The 25272-nt window shown below is 43.2% G+C and overlaps 1 protein-coding gene across 3 annotated transcripts in view; it reads left to right on the top strand.

Moving 5' to 3' along the window:
- The window catches only part of PLCB1 (phospholipase C beta 1), a 373718-nt gene that overhangs the window by 8957 nt on the left and 339489 nt on the right, over nucleotides 1-25272 (top strand). For all 3 annotated transcript variants that reach the window (XM_082757582.1, XM_082757583.1, XM_082757584.1), the window contains exon 2: nucleotides 3199-3276. In XM_082757582.1, the coding sequence (XP_082613708.1) occupies nucleotides 3199-3276 (78 nt within the window). The remainder of the gene's footprint in view (nucleotides 1-3198; nucleotides 3277-25272) is intronic.

Below are 25272 nucleotides of genomic sequence, written 5' to 3'. Positions count from 1 at the left end.
AGGGCTTCTTGCTTTGTAGCCCTCCAGAGGATCTGTGCCCTTTCTAGACGCATAAATGTGTGCTAATTTCCCAAACTGACAGTTTTAGAGATGTACAACGCTACCTTCTTTTTTCTTTCTTTTCATCTGTTTTATTTTTGTGTTCTGGATCTGAATAGGTTAGGGGAGAAATGAACCTCTGCTCCTTATATGTTTGTCCTCTGAGTGTTTTTTTTTTTCCTTTATTTTTTACAGCTCTGTATAGAACTGCCTCAACTAGAAGACAGGGCTGAGAGGCAGTGCAGATCACTTGGGCCCTGTCTGTTAGCCTCTTGTGTAGAAGTGAATGTGGTTGGTAACTCTATTCAGGGGAGTTATGAGACAGTCAGCTCTTTGGATGAGGAAACGGAATTAATGGACTTCAGGACACTGTCCTGAATGACTGCGGGTGTGTCTTCTGGGTAAGGAGCCACACTTTCTTCCATATAATTGTGTGTGTGCGTGTTTATATATATCCACACGCACACTCATATTATATTTTATATATATATATAAATAGTAAATAAATGTGCCTATATTATATTTTTATATATATATATAGAAATAGTAAATAAATGTGCGTTTATGTACCTTTTTGACTGTTGCCTACCTTTGCAGATGATGGTGAAGCAATACACAAGCAACAGACCTCTTCCACGTGACACGAACACTCTGTCCTTTGTTGAGTGGGCAAAACAACTTGCAGAGCTGACTAGAGAAGTTTATTTCCATTCTTCTGTTCCCAGAACTAAATAGTCTGGCTCCTAGTGGCAGGGACTGAGATTTATAGTTATCTTGTAGAATATATAAAACATTCTGCATGTGACTTTTATTACTGCTGTTAACTGCGTGGACGGGTTCCTAATAGTTACGTACACCAAGTCACATGTACCAAGTATTTCTCTGATCCTGTGTTTGTGTTCAGTGTGGCAGGGTGGGGTTCCCATGTTCATCAGCGTGTTAATAGTGCTGTGCTTAATGTCAGAGAAGTGTAGCTAATCTAGAAGACAGGCGTAATGTATGGCTGCTTTTTATTTATTTATTAAAATCTTCCTGAAGCACAGTGGATCATAAATTAACTCATTGTTACAATGCGATTTGCTTTATGTTGCCTGCTAGATATTGAAGGCTCTCTTCCCCAAGCTCCACGTTTATGAGTCTGATTCAGGCCAACACCTTACAACCCACAGCTGGACAAGTATTACTTTGACAGCTCAAAGTCATCAGCACAGACAAATCTGAACAGCTTTGGGTTGGAGCAGCTGATTTGAGAGAATTCACTTGCACAATGGATTAATCTGAGACATAATCTCTTCATGCCTGTTTCTCATCACTTCTTTCTCTTCTTTCTCTTTGTCCCCCCCTTCCCCAAGTTGTATCTCATCCCAAAGCAGAAGGATGTTTCAAGTCTTTTCCATTCATTTTACATAGTTATGCAAAGGCTGTGTGGGACATAAAAATAATATAATAGAAGAGTGTTGTCTCCAGAACTGTTTGTTTTTTTTTTTTCTTTTTTTGTTTTTGTTTTTTTTTTTTTTTTCCTGTTGTAGTGAGGAAAAGAAGGGTTGGTGGTGCTGTGTGAGCAGCTCTGCTCCCAGCTGGGCAGTTCGCATAGTTGTGGGACAGCCGCGCTTGTTCCCAGCCTCCAAAAGCCCACGTGGAGCCCTTTGGGTGTCACTGTACCTGTGGCACAGTTAATCCCCAGCCCATGTCTTCTGGGAGCAAAGAGGTTTTCTACACTCATCTAGGGGCTTGATCTTATATTTCTTCCTAGTGTGGAATTGCTTTTCAGTTTGTATTTCTCTTGTGCTGAGATAGAAAACATGCAAACTGGGAATAATCCACCTTCCCTGTTTCATGAACGTCCATTATTGGGAGTTTGCTGCTCCATCACAGAGGACTGTACTAATGGCATGATGCAGAAGGCTTATCTTTTTGCCTTGGAAATGACGCTTACGTTAAGTTAGTTTTTATTTGTTTATGATAATGCCACCTCCAACAACTTCACTTGCATTTGAAGAAAACAACAAACAAATCACAAATGCATTTGATTTTGATTTGAACCTATCAGAGCCTATTTTTGTCCTTAAAGGAATTTAGACTGACCTCACATACTGCTGCTTTGAAAATAGATGGATACTAAAGCTGTAAAACACCTTTAACACTTTGAAAATCTACATTCTGTTTGAGGAGGAATTGTGTATTTAGTCTGGTTTCCTGGGGAGATAAGGCGTAAGCAATCTCTCTCTCTGCCTGCCTTCCTCTCTTTTGTGCTCCCTCCATAACTTTTTAATCGAGTTTGGCAAAAAGGTAGGGTCCCCACGTAGCAGCATTTTTACAGATGTCATGAAAAATGGCAGAGGAAGGAGAAGAGAAACTCTATCAGGACCAGACTGCGCTGATTTCAATTATTGTTAGGCACCAGGGAATCCCAGTGGGTGAGAGATGTAATGAACACCCACCTGCAGGAGAGCCTTTGGATAGAGCTTGTATCTCCTGGGTCAGGCGCCAGTCAGAATACATAAATATGTAGGAAACCAGGCCTCCTTAGTGCTGGCGCTTACAAGTGTGCTTGTTTTTAAATGACCCGAGCTATGTTTGTTACCAGAGCAGACAGGTTTTAAACTGATCTGGGAGAAGGGAAAGAGCATGTGTATGTCATGACTAAAACCCTAATAGCAGCGTGGTGGCGGTTGTTAGTGTTAAAGTAGTTGACAAAGCCTTATTATAACATAGTAGGCACTACCTCAGGTTTTGTTGGCAAAGTCAGTCTTTATCTGTTAATTAAAGCTTGTAGGCATTTAGGTTTTCTCTATATCCAAAGGTTAATTTGGATTCACATATGGGACTTGTGATAACTGTAGTACTTTTTTGTATGGGCTCTGGTTTGGCAATTAGCACGCGATGTCTGTTTAACTCCACTTCCAGTTTTTCTGGAAAAACTCCATGCGTTGACACATTTGAAGTTATTTAATACTGTCTTTTCAGTAATGGAAATACATTATGTCAGGAAAATGGAGATAGGTGACATTAAATTCTTCTAGTGACATCTTGCAAGTGATACCTTCTGAGTAGTATCTAGATGTTGCAGTTCATTAACGGGGTGGCAAAGCAGCTAGTGCATAATTACGTGTCCTGTGTGCTAACATGTTAATTTGTGTTTTGTTTTTTTCCTTCTAGGACTCCACTGTTGTCACTCCGATTATTCTCAGAACAGATCCACAGGGATTTTTCTTCTACTGGACAGATCAAAACAAGGTAAGAGGAAAAGATTAATTACTCCAGAATGATCCTTTCTGTTTGCTATGGTGTGATGGGCAGCAGTCAGGAGGCTTTGTGTGCTGGTTCTGGCATGTTAGACAAACATAGCATCAGCGTTTGTTCCTCTATTCTTCTGGGGAGTGAACATAAAAAGGTCTGTGGTCCATTCCTGGTGCACAAAACATGGAGAGAAGGGTAGGAGACTGGATTTCTGCTGTGCTCCTATTGTTTCTGGCTACGTTGTTGAGCTGTTGCCCGATGAGTTGTATAAATGCTTTGGTTTACAGGTGACAATCTAGCTGTTTTGGTTCATACTTGACTTGTGGTTTCTGTCTTGCCTTCCATGTGGTACATGGCAGGGCTAGAATACCCAGAGGCTGGAGCTCCTTTTGAATTCTTCCTCCTGAACTGCACCACGCTCCCTGGCCTCGCCTGATGGGCCACGTCACGAAATTCTTACTAATCCTTACTGGATGCTCATTTTCTTTTAAAAACATTGCAGCATGCTTAGATCACTGTTATGGCTGGGGAGCTGTTGGGAAGCTCATGGCCTGATTCATCGCTGCATTACTCCAGTTTGGTGTTGGTGTCACCCCTTGAAATCAGCCCTGTTGTATTTCCAGCTGTTGGAGACTGTGGTTTGCAGCATGCTGAAAGCATCTGTGCGATTAGCAGTTGGGTACAACTTCTTTCATAAAGCATATAAACTATGTAATAGCCAATTATTGCTGAAATTGTTATAGCAAAATGCTGCAGTAAAACTAGAAACTAAATAGGTTCCTCTTTTCTACAGATGAACTTTCAAGTGCTTAGGAGCTAAGTGTCTGTACCCTTTGCCTGCTGAAAACCTGGTAGTGTTGGGCCTTTGGCCTTGTTTTGGAGTACATGCCAAGATGACTAAGTATGCTATTCTGGCTCTGGAAACCTGCTTTGCTCATTGTGTAGCTGTTTTTCACAAGTTCCTGTTGATTTTATGTTTAGATACCAATGCACAAATTGCTTGAGGAGGTAGCAACCATTAAATGTGCAGACTGTACAGGCAATTTGCTGTTACATTAGCTCATATTTATCTTGTGATGTTTGCTTTTTAGAGGAGATGGAGAACAGTTTTGAGTCAGTGTATTTGAAAGTCATATCTTGGAGTTATAATAAAAATCCTGCCTTACTTTGCTTGTGCTTGTACAAGGTGGTGCTGGTTATTAATGCGTTCATCTGTTGACAGTCTGGAGTTGTTAAATAGCTGCCCGAAGAAGCAAAGTGGATCCCCTGAGAAGTTGAAGGATATGACTGATTTACACCAACTCAGTAGCTATGCCAAGACACAGCACAGTCTACTGATCTGTTGCTTCCCTTGCATAAACTAATTGTTTAAGTTGAAAAAGAGTAGCAAACTTTGTAATAATAAATGGAAAACCGGAGTTGATTGGAGAGTTTATTTAACTTTTAATATATTTGGCACTAAGACCTCCTTCAGTTTCCTACTGTTGTCTCTAAAAACAATGTCTTGAAGCAATTCTGTGAAGAATAGCTATTTATAGAATTGTTGTGCTCATATTCATGAAAAAATGTATTTATAATGCCCAGAGCATTTTTTTTAAAAGCTTGGGCATTTGTACAAGAGACATTAAATGTCACTTTGATTTTTAAACTTGCAAATCAAGCCTCTGTGAAGGGCAACAAAAGTGATTTTTTTTTTTCTGGTTAATAATTCATGGCAATTAGGGAAAGCTTGTTCCTGTACCCCATTATAACAGTACCTACATAAAGAAAGTAAATGTATTTCTGTTGGGGTGCTGATACTGCAAGGACTGGGAAGGAAACGCCACTTTCTGCTGTTACAGAGAATATTTGGGTTCGTGTTTACTGTGAAATAACAAATACATTGAAAAGGAGGATATATAGAAATTAAGAGAGTTTCCTTCTTTCTATGGAAATGGTGGTCTTGTGATGACACTGGAACTGCTTGAAGCAATATCAGAAGGACACAGCCTCTGTGTGACTGTGATTGGTTTGTTTTTTTTTTTTTTTAGTCTAGTATTGTTTTGAAGAATCTGGCTTTTGTCTAGCTGCTTTGATTGCTGTTGTCTCATCAGTAATCTAAAATAAATACATGAAGCACTGTATATTTAAAAAAAAAAAAAAGCTCCTCTTCTTAATTTTTTATTTAGCTTCTGTCACTGGTGGCTGTAGCTGTGTAGCTTTCTCTAACTGGTTGAGCTTCCATTGTTTTCCTGTTTCCTCTCTGCAGAGAAAGGAAATAATACGTAGTGTCTAGCGGTGTGTCTGAGAAGTCCTTCAGAATGAGCTCTGGCCGCACGAAGAACTGAGTTCCTGGAGAGGTTGTGTGTTGCTTTTTGGGTTTAGGATGAAGGAGATCATAGCGTTTCCCTCCCTGCATCTGACAACCTCAGGCAAGGCAAGCAGTGAGCTGCTCAGGCCTCCCTCAGTGCAAGATATGTGCTCACACGCCTTGCTTCTTCCTTCAGGGCTGTGTTTTGACCCTTTGATTGTGTCTGGGCTGGCTCAGGTGTGTCCTGCCAGATACCCAGGCCCAGCACCACTGCACTTGGACTTGAGGAGCTTTTGTATCACCAAGCGGTTGATCACGCTTCTCTGTGTACATTGACTTTATCAGCAGCAGAGTAAACAGTAGCCTAGGATGGAAATGTGTACGGGTTCTTCTGGCCTTGTGCCATTCCTCTTTGATTTTTATGTGCTAGGTTGACCTTTGCTGCCTACCGTAGCATGGGCTTAGCTGCAGTGAGGGGCTGCGAAGCAAATTCAGTTCAGCTCTGGGCTTGTGCTTTGACAGGAGCACCGCGGGATCCTGCGGTGTGACACGCTCACTGTGCATATTTAACTACATTTTGCTGCCATCGATAAAGATAAGCCTTCAAAATAGTCATACATAGCATTTTGCTGTATTTCTTTTCTGATGACAACAAGGAAATTTAAAGCCCATTTTAAACAGATGGCAGGACAGCTTTCTGATTTTAGTTGGGTTTTGCAGTATGAAATTCTTTTGTTGGTGAAAGTTCTGGAATACTTGCTTCATCTGTATGCAGAGCAATGGCTGATTTCACGTTATTACTTGAATGATTCTCAACATGGGGTTTAAAAAAAAAAAAGAAAAAATAATTAATGTGACAAGCTAACATCTGTTATATATCTTATTGTTTCAGTAATGTCCCTTAACTATAGGAAACGCAGACAATATTCATTGCATTGTTGTATTTCTATAACCTGACTAAAACATATTTCAATTCTTTGCTACTTCTTTGAAAACGGAATGCCATTTCTGTCATTTGTTCTTCTGTTCATGAGTGTTGAAGAAGGACAAATTGAAATCCAACCAGGTGAAAAGAAATTCTACCGGAATAAAAAGGAGAGATAACAGCAGTTCTCAGGGGATACACGCAGACAGAAACCAGTCTATCAACAGATGCATAGGCAGTACAGGACAAGAAATAAGTATTGTTGGCCAGTTTGTGCATTATTATTTTTGCATTCTCTAGCTGGAAGTTGTATTATGCAATCAAATGGATGGCATCGGTTTTTAGTGTTGGTTGATTTATGTGTACGTGGGCAGGTAGGTAACCTCACCGACACGGCAGCGTGCTGAAAATTGGGGGCATGGAGACCCAGTCCACGTGGAAAGAGATGAGCTGTCTAACTGTGTGTGTCATGAAATGTAGGCATCCGGGTCTGGGGAGTCAACAGTGCCTTCTAATCTGTCTTCCTCAGAAAAGCTGTTGTAAAGAGATGTTGATCCTATTTGTCTGACGGAAGGCACTGCTGAGAAACTGCTCTAAGTGCTGAGGGGATGCTCAGTAGGAGGGGATGCGTGGCTGAAGCTTCCTCCTCTGCTGGTTGCAGTCAGAGTGCTAGCACCACCTAAGCTATGGGATATCAGGGAGGTGTCCCTGCTCCCGAGGCTGGGGAAGCTTGCAGAATTTGTAGCTTGAGCTTCTGAATGTATTTGAGAGAAGGTGGGATGATGTACCTACCGCTGGGCATTTTTTCTCCAGTTTCTCCTGAGCTGGAGCTTTCTCATTTCATGACACTACACACTGTGGTTCCTGGTGATAACGAGATGATATTTTTTTGGCCTCAAAGGTCCTTTCTCCACTTGTGTCCTGAGGTGACCGAGTCTCTTTGGGCCTGAAAACCAAATGTGGCTTGCTGAGTGGATGTGTGAAGGAGAGCCCCAGGGCTCTGCCTGCTGTAGGTAGGATTCTGTAGGATTAGACTTGGCTTCAGCATGTTTGTAAATTCTGTGTCGTTCCCATTGCCCTCGTCCAAATGAAAGATGTGGCGTTTTTCCAGCTGCTGGGGATTATGGCTGAGTTATTTGAGAGAGTTCTTTTGTGTCTGTCTTGAATAGGGGCTTTAAAGCAATCCGGTCAATATTTGGACTGCCCTATGGGTCAAAGATCTTTTCATTACATCTTCCTAGGTTTTACAATACATTTGACAAGCAAACAATAATGGCTGGAGTTAATATATCAATATTTAAAATATATGTAATAATTTAATGGGAAGGATTTAATATTTAATACTACTAAGTATAAAAATACCTGCTCCTAAAACCAACTGTTTGGCTTAATTTACTCAAGAGCAAGGTTACTCAGCGGTGGATCTCGTTGCTGAGAACATCCAAGAGGTGCATCATTAAACATGTATTCACACTTCTCTTCCTGGCATGTAAAAAGGAAAAAAAGCTGAATAACTAGACCTTTTGGAGAACTGAGATTATAAATACCATTAATTAAATGAGAAAAGATGGTGCATGTCTCTCAGTGGAAATGGTTATTTTAACATGTACAATGAAAAACTTGCTAGCTTTCCTCGTGTTTTTTTTTTTTTTTAGCAACTCTCACATTTCAGCAGTCAACATCTGTCTGTTAATACTGTTTGATAGTGAATATTGGATACGTGGGACGCTATCGCACAGTTTCTGACGTGCAGATAGACTTGCCTTTGATTTAGCTGCAAAATGCAGGAGCTGGAAGAACTTAGATCCCTGTGCCACACTGGCATTTTACCAGGTAGTGAATAAGACCTGTATGTTTAAGCCTTTGAGGAGTGCTTTGTTTGTTGTACTGGTAGCAGGTTCTGTATTAAATGCCTCATGTTCTCAGTGCTCAAGTACTTGCGGTGCTTCTCCATAGACTTCTGTAAAAACATGATGTATAATCTACATCTGCCTCCAGTGTAAAACTGGCATGCATGGAAATCATGCCACAGCTGGGGAAGCTTCTTATCAACAGGACCCTTGTGATACCGGATTATAATCCTCTTCTGCTGAAGGGCGAGTTACATTGCCATGAATGGCAATGTTTGAGGCTAAGCCCGTATGGCACTGTTCCTTTATCCATTTATTGCATGTGTGGATTGCTTCTGATTTTTCAGGGCAGGAGTAACTCACTGTAGTTCAGTTGGCAATGCGGGGAATGAGGCGTCTTTTGTGTTTGAAGGCGGCTGAGGTACTGAGGAAGCGAGGCCAGTCTTCCACCACTACTGGGTGAGGTTGGGTTGAAAAAGCCATTTTCAGAACAAAGAAGTCACATGTTGGAAGAGGTGACGCAGGGTATTTTCTTTGGGAATCTGGATGAGGACTCCTCTGGGACGAGGAGTTGTGATGTGAGGTTTCCAGAACTAGAAATCGGAGTGAAGCTGAAGAAGCTAGTAAAAAATAGTGGCGCAGCAAATACCTGGGCCTCTGCCTGGGTTTTGCATCTTCTTGGTTGATGAATTTGAGGTGTAATGTTGGGAGCTGTTGTAGGGGCAGTAGGAACTCAAGAACAGGGATGTGGTTTCTTGAACAGGCTGCAAAACTTTAGGATAAGAAAATTACTGAAAATGTTGGCATCCAAAGCTGTGTCTGTCACATTTCTCATGAGAAATGGAAGAGCAGCTCTTCGAGGATGCAACTGCTTGCTAAGGGGTGGTTGTAACCAGTAGGCTCAGCAGTGCAGACTTTGGAACTGAAATCTTAAAGGTGAGTTCTTCCTCCACAGGTGATGTGTGAGAAACATCACAAAAATCACCGTGGCAGTAGATGATCTAACTAATCCCTAACAGCTGAGGGTAAAGCATTCAAATGTTGAGCCACTGTCTCTGTTAGCACCCAGAGTGGCAGTCCTGGAAAGCTGACCTGCCTGCTGGTGCTTTCTCTGCAGTACAGAAATACCTCCTGGCATGCAGGGCAGTCAGCCTGGCAGCAGCTCGTGGTCACCTGGAAGTTGCAGCTCATGGGGTTCTGTAACCACTGAAAATACTGGTATGTGAGGGGAATAAAAGAGACAAGGAAAGTGGTAGAGGATTGCCACAGAAAGTGATAATGGAAGGAAATATTTCATGGAGGTCAACTTCCCATCAAGCCGCTGATTTTATTTTTAAAAGGAAATCTCTCTGCTTTCAAAACATGGAAATTGTTCAAGGCCCATTAGGGAAATGGTACTACATCAAACGCAGATCTCTAATGAGCATTTCCCACTGCTAAATATCTCCCTTATTATTGTGAGGGAGGCAGGAACAGCAAACAGGCTTTGGGTTTAATCTACACAGTAAGTCCAGGGTACAGTTTCTGAAATGAGGAACCCAAAGAACTTCAAAAAAGGAGGATGACTTTGGACTGTCCATAACCTTCTGAAATCCAGATTTTCGCACTTTTAAATTCTCAGGTACTGAGAACAGTCCTAAGACAATTTGTGGTACAGAAGAATATTAGCTGTATGCTGAAGTGGCTTCTTTAATGGGCATCTGTGTCAGCGTTTCCAATGCTGTGACTTCAATAACAATTTCCCCATGATTCACATCTCCTGTGCTATAGTGCTGCTTAATGTTTCTGTAGGCACTTGGCCTTAACTAAGAGCAATGCGTGCTTTTAGGAGCTGTCTGGGAGTCAGGAGACCTGGGCACTCGTCTCCTCTCGGTCCCGATTTGCCCTAACTTGGCAATGGGCTGCCGTGCCTCCCGGGCTGCCCTCTGCTGACTTTGTCCATCACAAGTCCTCTGGCAGGGACTGCCTGCGCCTGCCCGCTCAGCAGCTGGCACAGGGTGCCTGCCTTGCTGGTGGAGGTGCTCCTGGTAAACGAGAGAGTTAGTCCTCAGTCTCGCTTCTCCTTAATTAAAACAGCCTCTTGTGTTCACGTCCACTGTTTGTACGTACGTTTGGCTGAATTTCTGCAGCATGTGCTTTGCTGACTGACCTATTATTAGCACCGTTTGAAAATTGGCTTCTAGGCCATCAGCTTTCCTGATTGCTGGGAGGATAACTGATCTCTCGGAGTGCCTGTCACATTGCTGCTCGGCAAGCTCAGACACTTCTCTAATGCTTCCTAGCCTAGCTGCTTCCCATCCCCAATATGCTTGCTTTTTTTTTTTTTTTTCCTGTTTTCTTCCCCAAGCTCTTTAGGAGATAGAGCATTATTTTCAGGGCACTTCAAATACAATGTTCTGTCTCCATTCGTGTGATCTTCCTGTGTGAGTGTCCAAGTAACTGGCAACAAATGTCCATACAGCTTGCAGTTTTGTACTAATACTTGCCTCAGTTGCTTTCAGGCTTTTTACCATTAAAAATGTATGCTTGACCTTGCTTTCCTCTCCTGCCTTTTGCTGACTCCTGCAGTCTTGGTGGTATCGTTCAGCAGCTCTGCATGCCTGCAGTTAGCATCACACAGAGCAGAAATGGCAAAGCGCCTGGCCTGCATTTACAGGGATAACAATTTGCTGTTGTATGCGCTGCCTTCCTTCTGATTCGGGGTTAGTGTGTATGGGCACACCTCTGTAGTGTCCTTCCCCAGAGAATCATATTTCAGTCCTATCTTCTGTGCTTTAATGACGACTTTTATTATACATCCCAGTACTGGGGTGTCACAGAAACAACCTCAGGCTACAAATCAAAAGAGGTTTAGGTTTGTTATGTGTGTCTGGCTATTATTTTGGGGCTTTTCTAACTACCCAGGTGTTGTTTGTATATCACCATTCTCCTCCAAATATTCTGCTTGGTTAGCCTATAAAATCAGGGGGCAGCCTCTGCAAGTGGCACATATATTGTCTCATGTCTGTGGCCTGCCTTCAGGTTTTCGTGATGTTTTGTGCTGCTGCGTCAAATCAACAGGCAGAGGTCTTCCTACTAAACTTCAGAGCTAGCTCTGGAGGATGTCAAACCCTACCAAAACAGGGGACTTTGTGTCTGCATCTGATGAGGAGACCGTGCCTTCCCCGGCTTGGTTTTGCATACGTGTGCTGTCAGCATGCAAACTTCCTTCTTCATCGTTTCAGAGTTAGGGCTCTTCACCAGAGAGGAAATGAGTATTCATCTTCATTACTTCTTCTAATGAATCTTCCCATGGAGGCAAGTTTTCCAGTGTATTCGGACTTCCTGACGTCATTGTCTGTCCTTCACTCGTGAAAGCAAGCAGTGACAGATGCGTGTTCTCATCTCTGTTACGTAGTGTGCGGCTTCGTAGCTCTACCGACGTCAGTTCGTCTTGCAGTAGTGCTAGGAGGAAGGTGACGTACAGGGTTTAGGCTTTTGTCTTCATTCATTTCCAAGGGAAAGTGATTTCCAGGGTCTGAATGTCTAGCGTGGAGATTGCTCCTGCTTTATAGACTGGCACATGTCTTTATTCAAGATGTGCTCTCCGTTGTGCAAGAGGAACAGTGTGTATTCTTTTCAGAGAAATGTTTGTCACTGGAGAAAGGATTTAAATCCTGAATCTCTGGGGCACATTAAACACAGTGCTGCCCGGTTAGCTCAACAGCAATGTCATCTTTGGGGGCACGCACAACATTGCTATTTCAAGGCTGCAGTTCTATATGACTGGCAGAACTTCACCCCTCTGCCATCTCCCCAAAGAGATCCCATTTCATATGGGGGCTGGGGATTATCAGAGCTTCCCCCTGCTCTCAAGGCAGGTCGCGGTGTGCCTCCAGAGCTCTGCTGAGCCTTTTGTGGCTGCAGCCTGTACAGGCACCACCAAACTGGCTGTGTGCTACATCCCTGGCAGCTCCAGGCTGCGAAGTCTGCCTTAAAAGTGGAGAAGCCTGTGGGCTGTTAGCTGCTACAGCACAGCCGTGCCGCCAGATACTTCAAGTGCTGCTTACTGAGAGCTGGCTTGCAGCTGACCTAGGCCAATGCTGTCTCGCTGATAACAGTATGTTGAATAAACTGTGCAGTGGGTTATGTATTTACCTGTACGATGTGCCTCACTAAAGAGGGCTATGAATAATTTGGACAGGTGATTTACTACCCAGGGAGCTGATTAGTTCTGATTGATAAACAGCACTTACTGCTGTTTAACGAGAGTAATAATAAAAGTATTGATTGGCAGGGTAGCTGTCTGGTACTAAGTGATACTCACTGAAGCCACTATTAAAACAGTAATGAAACTCTGGAGGAAGTTTTTATCTGTTATTCCAGTTGTTCTGGGCTTGGTCAGGACAGTCAGGTGTAAAGCTTTATTTAATAAGGGGTGCTATAAAACAGCACTAATGCCTGAAAGTTAGGAATATGAAAAAAAAAAAAAAAAAAAAAGAGTGCCATTAGAGAAATTTAAATTATTTATCTTAGGCAGTTTAGACTTCGAGACTAGGAAAAATAAATATTCAGTATTTAAGGGAGCTTTCAGAAGAAAGCAGTTTTACAAAGATATCTTTATTCTGGAGTTCCTGTAAAAATACTAAAACAATGGACATTGTCTTTCTGCTTCCAACTCCCATTTGCTTGGGAAGTAGCGAAGAGCATCGGGCTGTTGTTTGTGAAGAGCACCCTTCTAAAGGAAGGTACAATTTGGGACCTCCTGAACTGGTGTTTCCCTTGCCACTCGAGCCCATGGTACGGTGGGGTATCCTTAAAGCCTCCAGGTGCTTCTGTCAGCTGGGCTGCTGTCATACAGCAGTGGCACTTGGACAGCACTGCCTGGAAAGCAACGCGGTAAGTGAGGGAATAATACAACTGCCCGCAATTCAGGGAGGTGGCTAATAAGTAACCCGTACCTGACAACGAAGTAACGTGCTTTCACAATTGTGTTGGAAATGTGCAGGTGTCAGAGCCCTGTAAAAGCTGTATTCAGCGAGGAACTCGGTGTGCTTTCTGTGGGTGAGGAGTACGGCCCCCCTGCAGCCTGTGCCTTTGAGTTAGTTGGAAACGAGCTGTGTGTGGAGTAAGTTGGCTTATTGAAAGAGGATGTTATCAGCAAAAGTGTCGCAGTCTAAACTTATCACAGCTAAATCTCTGTGTGTCGTACCCTCTTGCAGACGTGCTGGAAGACAGAAGACTGGCCATTTTTGCCAGCCAAAGTTGCTGGGAAGAGCCTGTCAGAGATGCTGCAGTAATGCTCGGAGCAGAATGATGTCAGATGTACTAAATGGACGAGGCGAAGAGCAATTCTCATTAGGCTTGCACGCAGCATAATTTAAACTGGGGAAAATCAGCTTCAAAAGCGGTGCTGCTTTGCTGCTGCCAGAAGTAGGTTCTCAGCGAGCTGACTGCAGATGTATCTTGTCTCTGACAACTCATACCAGTGTCTTTTGCATATCAGCGTCTTGCATACGCAGATGTAGGTCCCTGTCTTGCAGATGCATATGTTGAAGTTGCAATCGGTGTTTTTACTGAAGTCAAGTAGTTAAAGAAAGGGACAGAGGAAGGGAGTGCAGGTGAAGAGGTGAAAAGCCAGAGGTCAAGTCACCCACTCTGCCTTGCAGATTGAAATATGTGTCTACACTCATCTCCATAGCATCCCTATGTTTCATGACACAAAAGGTTCTGGCGTCATAGCCTTTGTGTAAGGGGAGAATTATCTACCCTTTTGTGGTTACAGTGAGGAAAAATTTTGGTTTAGCCTCTTCAGAAATCCCTTTGCAAAGCTGGTAGTGGAAACAAGATCTTTTAATTCCTTGACAGGGGCTTTTCTCTTGGTTGGGAAGTAACATGAGACATTTCATAACTCAGAGTGAAGCTTTTTTTCTTCTTTCTTTTTTTTTCTCCTGTTTAAAACCTGACATTTCATGCAGAACGTACTGGGATTCAGGCTAAAACTTACGTGTTGCCTCCTCCTCTTACTGCTGCTCCAGGCTCAAATTCTGTCTCATGCAGAACCGATAAAATCTGTGTATACAGCTCTGTCTAGATTTGTATCTGAGTTTCCTGGACATGTCCTCTTTTCTCATGCAGAAATTCTGCCTGTGCAGAAGGCTGACTTCTGCCATTTCTCTCTGGTTTCCAGATGGACTCCACAATGCACGGGCTGCTCAGCTCTGATCCACCCAAGTTACATTCAAAAGGCTCTTCACAGATTGCCTTCGGAGCAGGTTAAATGTGAAGTGGGCTCACACGTGGTCGGACTGGCAATTACAAACATAATTGTGAATGACATGTCAGGTTGTGTCACCTTCTTTAGAGCGCTCAAACTCATCTATGATATTGTAACTAAAGATGTGAGCCTGGAAACAGCAACGTAAGGCTCCTAACGCTGCTGAGTGCAGGCGTTCAGTCACAGCCGCCCATCCAAGTCCTTGAGGTTTGTGCTGATGCTCAGCCATGGCCACTCTGCAACTTCCCTGGACGCACGCCAGGAAGATGGCTAATGGAGCAGTCTTTTTGTGATCTGTTTAGCTAAATGGCTGTAATAATGTGGGATATTAGAGTAACAGATGCTGTTGACCGTCCTGCAGTAGATCAAAGTTTGTATATACAGGAACTATGCACTTCCTTTCTGAGCCACGCTTATAATTTGGAGCTTCTCATTTGTTGCTATGGCATTACATTATCAGAACAACGAGAGACAGAAGTGGTAATTCTAATAAATTAAGTCAAAAGTGCTGGTCTGTAATGATCTCTGCTCAGAGCCAAACTAATAGTTCTTTGGTGTGACAAATAACACAGAAGGGTGCTCTGTGGATCCCTTTCAGGTATTGTTGGCATCTGAGGATTTCATGCATCGAGTGTTTCAGCTGTGAATTGCTTTTGTGCATTTGAGTTTAATCAACACGATGGTGACACCAACATGAGGATCCCTCTGAGTTACGAGGGTGTTACAAGTTGACAGTAAATTCTCCAGAGACTAAAAAAGATGCCAATTATATGGGTACAACTGAAAGAGTAAGGTCTTTGGGGTAACAAAAAGCACTTCACACTTGATCTTAATGGACTGTTTCAGAAATTGTAAAATCTGCTCCACCAGCATAATATCCTAACATCATTAGGTACGTTGTTTAATTGGCTTGGCTTTATGTTTGGAGTATGGATTGTTGGGTGGTGTGAATGCTCGTATTGATATTGTTAATTATGTTGTTAATGATTTGCAGAATTAGCCTGAGAACATGCGAGTAAGCGTGTTATGAGCTGTGGAGTCGTGTTCCAGACAGAACAGCATTGTTTCAGGTTGAAGACGTGAACTGAAAAGGCTGTTTATGCCCATTGCGGGTCTAGTGGCTGCAAGCTTTGCATCCTTTGAGCAAAGGATTGCCTCGTGGCCTGCTGCAAAAGGCAGTGTCAGTTCCTGCCATGGGTCCCCGAGCCCCTTCCTCCCCCATCTGTGCTTCTTACCTGTGGAGGTGAAGGCTTCCATCTCTCTGGCTAGGCAGCGAGCTTTTAAGCAATAATTCGGCATGCGGGTACAGATCTCGCAGGCAGTGGCAGATGATCCCTTGCTGTCATCTGTCATTGCCCCCTGCCGTCAGATGCACTAGGTTGGAAGGAGCTCTCGGAGGGAGCCTTGCCAGTTGGTCTGTGGCTGTGTCCTGCTAACGCTGTGAACTGGTTGCTGCCTAAGGATGCTGCTTGCCACAGCTGGGGCTTTGGTATTTGTTACAGAAGGAATTACAGAAGGAAAACTGAGGTGTCAGTGCAGGGTGGAAGTGTAAGGGGCAGGCTGCAGTCAGCTGAGAAAGGGACGTGGGCTTTCTGAGCAGGACTAGTGCTTGCCCCGATGGTGGTGGTAGCAAGACTGCAGTTACCTCTCCTATAATCCGGGAGGCCCAGGGGTTTCTGCAATGTGTACCCCAGGGAGGTGGATGGGCAGCAGAAGAGGTGGGATGCTCCTTACAGCCCAGGCTCCCACCTGCCCTGTTTGTGAGGGATGTGGGAAGTTCCTCCTCCTTGAGCACAGGTCTTGTTCTAGGATTATTTGTGGAGCAGACGCAATCCCTAGATTTGATCAGATCCTGGTGGGTCTTTCGTGCTTGGCTCTGTAGCTGTATATAAAATAGAGTAGGGTAACTTGCTTAGGCTCATTACTTTCAGTATGGGCAGGCCTTCTCGTGCTTTGTGGGATGCTTTTGGAAGTCTTGAATGTCATATTTGATTTTAGTTATTGTCGTGGGGAATAGGAGTAGATGTTATTATCTGCTTTCTGTAATGTAAGGCAGAAAGAACAATTCTGGTTTAAATCCAAACTTGGATTTTTTTAGAAGACAAATGTTCTGGTGTAACTTCTGCCTCTGTACTTTTCCCTGCACTTATGAGTTGAGTTGAAGATGCAGTAATTCTAACCTGGGCTGGCTGGAAGACTCAGGCCGTATTCTAAAGAGAATTGATCAAGTTACCTGGTTTGTTTATTTTAGAGAGAAATCATATGCTTCTTTTATTTTCCCCCCCAGAGACTTCCTAAAAGGATATGCTGGAGTTGTAAGTGTGCCACAAAGATAGGTCTGCACGTGAGCTTTCTTTTTGTTTCCCCCCTCAACTCACAAGCACGTACCTGTGGAATACCTGAGATCTGCTGTGAACTTTGTGTTCTGTCAAGCCAGCGGGTGCTGACCCTGAAGTAAATGATGTGCGTTATGAAATACTCTTGCAGAATGTAGAAGAGCCTTTTCCTATTACATTAAGTGTTGTTTTGACTCGTCCTCTTCTTGAATGCCTTCTCTGTCCTCTAGCTTTATTTTGCTTTATGCAGAAAGCAGGAGGCTTAGTAGTGCTGTACAAGAGAAGCTTTGGTAGGCTGGAAGCGTGTCAGAGCTGTGCCGTAACACGCGGCACGGTGCCGAAGTGCCGGCGTGTAGGCTTGAGGGCAGGGGTGAGGAGGGGAATGGAGGAGTGCTGGCTGTTACCTAGCAATCTCGGAGCTACGAGCAGGCTGCTGGTTTGCATCCACTTCCAAACATTATGCTGCTAATAAACAGCTTTTGGCAATGGAACCCTAGATTGGGAGGCAAATAACTAATGAATATAGCATTAAAGTACAAATATGAAAAAAAATAAAACCACCAAAACCTCCCTTTGCAATCCACGGGGAGATAGTTTAGAGCCATTTCGTTTTAACTCCAGGATCTTTTTTCAATTAGACCATTTTCTAAGTAGTCAGTCTAAACTCTGTGGTTTTAAACTTCAGAGTAAGATGAAGCTGTATGGTTTTACAGTTACCCAACTGGGCATTGGAGAGGTCTTTCACCGAAATAGAGAAGAAAATCCCTTTTTTCCTTTTTCTCTTTTTCTTTTTAAGTAAGCAATATAAATTTCTGTGCCTCTGAAAATTCAAAGTCGTGCAGTATTTTTAAGTGGGCTCATGTTGTGCATGCTGTCAAAATAGAAAAACAGTGCTAGGGCTTGTTCTTTGAGGATAAATTGGTTTCCCAGAGACAAGCTCGCTTTCTATTGTCTTAGATTTGTGCTCAGAGATTTCTCCCTTGCAAGGGACCTTCGGAGTAGAAGGTGACGAGTGACAAGTCTGGAGTATCACCTTCATCTGCACGCAGTGGGGCAGAAGTTTGTGTCTTCAGGCCTTTAGGCTTTGTCTGGCCTGCTATACAAAATAAGGAGGAGAGCCGTGCTCAGGGGCTTCTGGCTTTTGCCAAGTTGGTGGTGCAAAATTCAGTGAGCACTGTACCGGGAGCGTTCTTGTCTCACGGTGTCTGCGTTTTGTAATGTGGACATGGGCTGTCCCCCTTTTAAGCTGTCCCTCACGTATTGCACGCTGCCAGGTACTGCTGAAGGACGGCAGAGCCCTGCCGTGTGAGCAAGGCTGCGGGGTGACTGATGCTGTAGCTGTCAGCTCAACTTCTGCCTCTTGCAGCTGGCCGCCACGAGACAGGTACATCTCTGGGATTTGTCTTGCTGGCAGCAACATTTAATTCCTTGACAATTTAAAAGTCAATTAAAACCGCATATATTGATGTTGATTTCCTCATCGCCTGTCCCTGCCTAATCCTGGAGCGAAAGAGCAAGTGCGGGCCTGAGATCTCAGTGCAAAGTAGCTCTTCAGCATCACCGAAGATACAGCTGGACTGCTGCAGGAGCAGGTGGCGTTAAATGGTCTGCGGTGGGCACAGTTACTTCATGCCCTTGAAGACTGGGTACAAATATACTTTATAAAAGTGGGGAAAAAAAAAAAAAAGTGTTAGTCTTGAAACCTGTTGAAGCCTTGAGGTGTTCATGAGGGCGTGTCGTTTGGCCGGTTGTGTTTTCTGGCTGTATCGCACCGATGTGGATAAACATGAGCTCTGTGTCTGAATCTTCTCCCCAGGGCGTTTGGCTTCCGCTTTCCGCAGGTGAATAGTAATGAGGCATAATTCAGCGAAGGAAAGGATTTCTGCCAGCTATGTATAATCCCCACCTGTTACTACTAGTGTAATCATTAACTTGGCCTTTTAAAGTAACTGGAAACAATTATTAGCACAGAGGGCATTAGGTGCTAACAAAACTTCCAGGCACATCAGCTTCCCTCGGAGTGTTTTTGTTGCTGATTGCCTATAACCCTTGTGACCCGCTGAAAAGTTTTGTACTTAGAGGACGCTGAACTAATGTAGAGGTGTGAAAATAAAACCTGCAAACAGGAGAATGACTTAGCTTGGTGCTTTCTTTGTTCTTACTGCTATTGCAGCTTCCTCTGCAGCTCAGGTGGTTTCATGGTGTTGATCTCTGCTCTTGCCAGCAGTTACCACGAAGCAGCCTGTTGGTGGTCCTTGGGCTGCTGGAATTGGGCGATCTTCGGGCTGAGCTCCCTTACAGCTACAGAGAGCTGGAGTCACGCTGCACCCTCTCTCTCAATGACTTAGACAGCCAAGCAAAATTATTATTATTTTTTAATTATTATTTTCAGTAAACATTTAGGAGAGGACCTGTCTTCTGGCTTCCATCCAGCTTTGTTAGGTCAGAGAAATGGAACTGGTGAAACCACGAAACACACAGCCTGCCATCGCCTCAGCCTCGTCTCAAGTAAAAGTAAAGCTAAGCAAGTAAAGTTAAAAGGTTGCATATAGGGTACCACAGTCCCTTCCATGTTGTCGCATTGAGATGGTAAATTGTGTGCTGGAATTACGCCTTCTGAGTCCTCAGAGTAGCACATGCACTAATAACTTGCATTAAAAATGAACAAACAACAATAAACCCTTGGGATTTTTAAAATAAGTATATAACTATAGAGGAAAATACAGTAATGGCAGCTTTTCTGGTATTGTCGTTGGAGAAATAATAACAAAAAAGCCGACTTTCAAATAAAAAAAAAAAAAAAAAGCACATGTCTTTGTCTGACATTTGGAATTATTTCAGCTTTGTTGAAAAAGGGCTGGCAGTGTTTTAGCGGGGCCTGAACTTGGTGATCTCCAGCTGGCTTTTCCAACATCGGGTTCTGTGCGAGCTGGCACAACTTCCCAAGCTTAAGGTGCAGCCCGCTGTACTGACTGAATAAAATGCCGGGACAAATTAATCCGTATGCTCGCTCACTGTAAGGATGAACGACCTGCTAGTTTAAGCAAGTAGGGAGGTTAAAACTGAAGCCTGGGAAAAGCCATGAATTGAACTATGGAGGGCTGGAGGGAAGTAGTGTTGAAACAGGTGCATCCTGATTGCTGCCTTTTCACTTCAGTCTGAGACAGAATCGCTGATGGCTACATCCTAATTCAGCTCCATGTCCTGAAATGTAGGTCGGAGATCGCACTGCGAGATCTGGGTTGTGGTAGTTTCTGTGTATTTGGAGGCACTGGCTTAGCTTGGAAAGATTCTTAACAAATTGGGGCCATTGCTGCAGTCCACGTTTTCAGTGAGGAAAAGTGAAATGTTGGATAGAGAAGTTGACTTTCTCCTTTGTGGTTGACTGGAGTAAGTGACGAAAATAGGTTTACGTCATTAAGGCTGACAGAAATACAACCTGGCGTCTTGTCGAATTCATGGCATTACTTCACGAGAGACTGATTTATATGAAACCTGCGGTGTTTGTCTTCAACCCAACAAATGATGCTGACTGAAAGCTGCCATAGATTGTACCTACTAGCCTTGGTATTGTATGATTTTTTGTGTGTGTGTGTGTGTTTTTGAAGCCAAAAGGACAATTTAAAGGATTTTCTTAACTTGGATATGCAAAAGTGAGAAATTTCATGGCTGCAGCTGAGCAAATGAAACTTAGATTTTCAAGGTATTTGCTGAATACAGCTCTTGTGGCGGGTGCTACTGCCTCTCTTTGAAAGATTAAAGCATATCTAGACGGATCTGTAAGAGCCAGAGCAGCAAAATTCAGATCCTTAGTCTTTCGAGTTGTTTGAGTATTTTTTTGATATTAGCAGATGGTTCAGTAAGTAGAAAACATTTCAAAGATCCCAGCTTTAAATTCAGTGTAAGTCGCTGGAGATACTCCGTTATTTTATCATGGCAGGTACCTGAGATTTAGGAAATGCTGAGCTGTACTGTTCAGTTTGATGAAAATACTCGACTGAGGTGAAGTAAAGAAAATGTATTTAATATTATGATGCTGAAGAGTTTATTATAGACGCTTTGGAGTATTTTGACTAGAAATCATAGCATAATCATGTTTTATAAGGACACCTTTGCATTCATTCTCAAAGCTGGTGCTCTGGTACAGTGTCATCTATCGTAAAATTCCGTGGTTTTAATGCAGTCCTTGGAAATTCATAGCAAACCTTTACTGAGCAGAAATAGGATTGAGCCTGTCCCTTAATAGGGATTCTGTCCTTCGGATGAAATATTAAACCAAGGTCTTTTCTGCTGTGAAGAAATAGTTCCTCCAGAAAGGGCAGGCTGTAACCTTGGCACATGGGCCAAGATCCCCGCTCTGTCAGGCTGTGATATTCCAGGCTGCACAACAGCAACGCAGCGCTCTGCTGCTCGCTTGCAGTCCCAGATGGAAACTGTGTGCTTGGGAGAATGGGATCCTGACCAGTGAATGGGCATCCTGTGCCACTGCACTCCAAATAATCCTTTTATTTTTTTTATAAAAAAAAAAAAAAAGCATTCAGTAGTATATGTTTAATATGTTTAAAGCCTTAAGCTGAATGTAAAAAATGCCTTTAATAGTTGCCAGCTAAATAGTTTGTTGTTGGCAGCTTGGGATGAGTGTGGTGTTTTTTTTTTTTTTTTTGTTTTGTTTTGGTTTTGTTTAGTTCAATAAAATAGTTCAGGAAGTAATTATTTGGAAGGTGTAGTAGTTTGTGGTGCTCAAGACAAAATTTGTAACTCATCCAGCTCTTCCATATAATCATTACCCAAATTGTATCTTTTCAAGGAAAACCTATTTTTTCCAGTCCATGCAACACTTGCCTCTTCCCTTTCCCCTCGTGTCAACTTTTACATTAGATTCAATAGATATACTTCTGATTATAAAGCATGCTATCGTGTTTTGCATAGAAAGTAACAGTAAACAAATTACTGTTGACTTCTGTTATGCATCATCTCTAGAAATTTCAGCCATTTGAGCCCTCAGCTTGTTTTACTGCGTGTATTTGCTTGTATTGAACGTGTTCCAGTTCTTCATTTCCCAGGGCATACAAAATTGGTGAAATTCCATGGGAAAGGATTGTTTTTGGGTACGTAAACATAGAGCCAAGCGCTTTTAGAGCTCAGGAAGAGGCACTTAGAAGCTGTGGGAGTCGAACACGTCCGTATGGCTTGCTCATGGACCTTCCTCCAGGCAGCACGCTGCGCTGGGAGAGCAGAAGACTCACTTCTCCAGAGATCGCCTTCCTCGGTAGTTTTATCCGTGTTCTCCACGTCAGGAGAAAGCAACTCTGCTGTTATTTCCTGGATGGTGCGTATTTACCTCCTAGAGAAGTTATGCAATAAATAAAGCAAGACTTGGCCTGGCCAAGGTTGATGGAAAGTTCCAAAGGAAATGTCTGTGTATGGTTAGTGTTTGTCTTGAAATTTTTGTTGCACTTGCTAAAAAGAGAAGTAGATGTGTAAACAAACAAAACAAGCTTGAGTCAAGCTAAACATGGAGATTATTTTCCAATTAATCAGATATTTATTATGAAATGTGCAATGTGCAAGTACTTCTTGAAAGATAAACAATAGCTGCCAGGGAAAACAGCAAATCAAAGTGTTCACTACTGTCCCAAACATTTCATTTTCCAACTGGTGTATTGTCATTACGCCAGTAACCAAAAGTTAACGTGACATGCTAATTTAAAGAATATGTTTTGGCGTCTTTGTGTTTAGCAGTTCATCAGTTTGGCGGAGCCAGCACGAGGCTTTTCACTTGCGCCTTCCACATGCGGCCGCCCAGCTGAGCTCTGCCTCCTGCCAGCCTCACTGGGCCTGCCGGGGCTCGCGGGATGTCTGCCGATGTGGTGGGCACGTTGGACTGGCAGCTTCTGGAGGAGGGGGGAAATACCTCTGGAGTTACTGGGAGTGGCCCCAGCCCAGTCTGTCTGGGGTGGGGAACTCTGCTGGCACACTGCAAGTGCTCAGAGCCACCGGCTCTGCTTTCCCGAGTACCCTTCTAAGCGTGTTTATAGAGAGACTTCAACGAGGGGTGAGGCTGGCTGTTCACCAGGATGCTGCGTAGGGCTCTGCAAACAGATTTCCACTGGTCTTCACTCCCAGACACTGAGGGACTGGAGGTGGAAGGACTCGGATGCCCCAAAGTCTGGCTCTGTGGCCAGGGCTGGCCTTGGCAGAATTAAAAAAAAAAAAAAAAAAAAAATCAGCTCCTTGGCTCCTAGAGTGTTTTGAGGGCTGTCAGGTCCCTCCAAGAAGCGAGAAAGTGTTCTCTTGGTTTTGTAGGGATTGCATTTGTGTGTGGCAGCAGGGCACTGTGGCTATTTGGTGGCTGGCTTGTTTAACAGTGGAAAGAGGGATTTGCAGTAAGGCAGTGAGCCTTGCACAGAGTCGCTTTTGCTGAGAACCCTGTAAGATATTGCCATAAAAGTCAGTATGCTGTTACGCCCTCCTCCTTCCCACTGTCCTGCTGCCACTTTCTTATTTATAGAGCTTTTCCCAAGAACCTTCTTGTCATCCCACCCTTGTGTGTCTTGTGTGTGTAAAAGTGCTGGAGGAGCAGCACACGCTGTCCACAGAGCAGCGCTTTTTGCTGCTTCTAATCTTCATTGTGCTGAGCAAGAGAAGGTTTTGTCTTTTATGGGGCTTTTGATGAGCTTTGGAAAAGTTCTGCTCTCACTAATGTCTTCTAAAGCCTTTTTCCAAAACAATGAACTTTGAAATAATTGGACCTTGAAAATTCGGTGATTGTCTTCCAGATAGCATGCCTGAAAAGTGTGCGCCTGCTTTCAGAGAGTGTCTCAGATGCTTAACATTTCAAAATGCCATTACAAATAAACAGTCGCTGGCAGTATTTGCTGGAGATCTCGCTGCTGAATTAAGGTAAAAATCATGTAAGAGAACTCGTTCTCTCTGCCGCACAAATCAGACAAAGTTCTACTTTTCTCTGCTTTTTTGGAGACCTGGAAGACTTGCATCAGTTCTCAGGCAGTAAAAAGATTTGGCTCCGTGCACCAAAATACCCACTGAGCAGCAAACTCACGGTGTGCTGAGCAGGGGAAGGACACGAGGGCATGGTCCCTGCCTCAGGGATGCTCGCCTCAGCTCACAGTGTGCGGGATAAGCACTTGAACAGAAACTCCTCAGGTACTGTTCTGAATGGGGAATTCTTTCTGGCATATTTTTAGAGGATTCGATAGGCTGCCTAGGAATTTTCTGGGGGGAGAAAAAGTTTTTTAATTTCTGTGTTTTTAAACAGTTGGAGCAGCATAAAAGATGATGCCAAGAAAGGCAGGATGCTTGTAAGCAAAAGAAAGCAGAGCCTGGGATGATCACTGTAAAAGGCAGCCACTGCTGGTGTCATTTTTCCGAAGAGATGAGGGTGGAAAATGTAGTGACAAAGTCCTGACATCCACAAGAATTAGTTTTCTTTTTTTGACCAGCAGAAAATGCTGTCCCTCTTCTATAATTGAGGGGGATTTTGGAAACATAAATAACTTCAGCGGGTCTTGTCAAAAACAGCCAGAGCACTGATGGCACAGGTTTTATTTGGAGTACAGCAACTCTCCAAGTCAAAATGGTAGAAATAATTGTTTACTTTAACATCAAACTTGTTGTTCTGTTGACAGGCAGGCCATGCATGTTTTCAATCTTTTGATAGTTCAGGCTAGAAATAGCAAGGCCTGCAAAAACCCGTCCTGCTTGAGCAGTGTGCTCTGTCATTTGTGTCTGTAATGCTGCACGGTGCCAGAATCAAGTTTATAATATGCATCCTCAAGTAGTTTGAACAGTGTTTGAGTTCTTATTTACTGGGAGATAAGTGCTTCTCGAGTATCTACAAACTTGGAATGGATGTGGAGCACCAGATTTACTGCGTCCTTGTAGCGACACTAATAATCTTGTTGAACTATTGGGTGTCAGCATAGCTCAAATGCTTGCTCGCTCCTTTTTTGTGTGATCTCCCTACAGCACAGTAAATGTCAGTAATTATTCCCACGTTATTTTAAATGCCATTGCTAAGGCCAACTCTTTTAAAATGCCAGTTCTGCTTAAACTTAAAGATATCGTAATTATGTTAACTCTAGAAGAACTTTTAAGGAAATAAATAACCTGTGGATCCATGAGAGTTGAAATAAACAATTTCTTTTGTCATCAACCAGAATCTTGCTCATCTTCATTCATGTGTACTTTCAAAGAAATGTCAATACTTGGAATACGCTTCCTTTACTTTCATTAAGATGCCTATTTATATAATATATAATTATATAAATATATACATCATACTTGTATAGATAAATGATTTAGCAAGGGAAGAT

The sequence above is a fragment of the Aythya marila genome (genome assembly GCF_965140915.1).
Source record: "Aythya marila genome assembly, chromosome: 3".
Classification (NCBI taxonomy): Eukaryota; Metazoa; Chordata; class Aves; order Anseriformes; family Anatidae; genus Aythya; species Aythya marila.
This window is presented reverse-complemented; position numbering and strand designations above follow the sequence as displayed.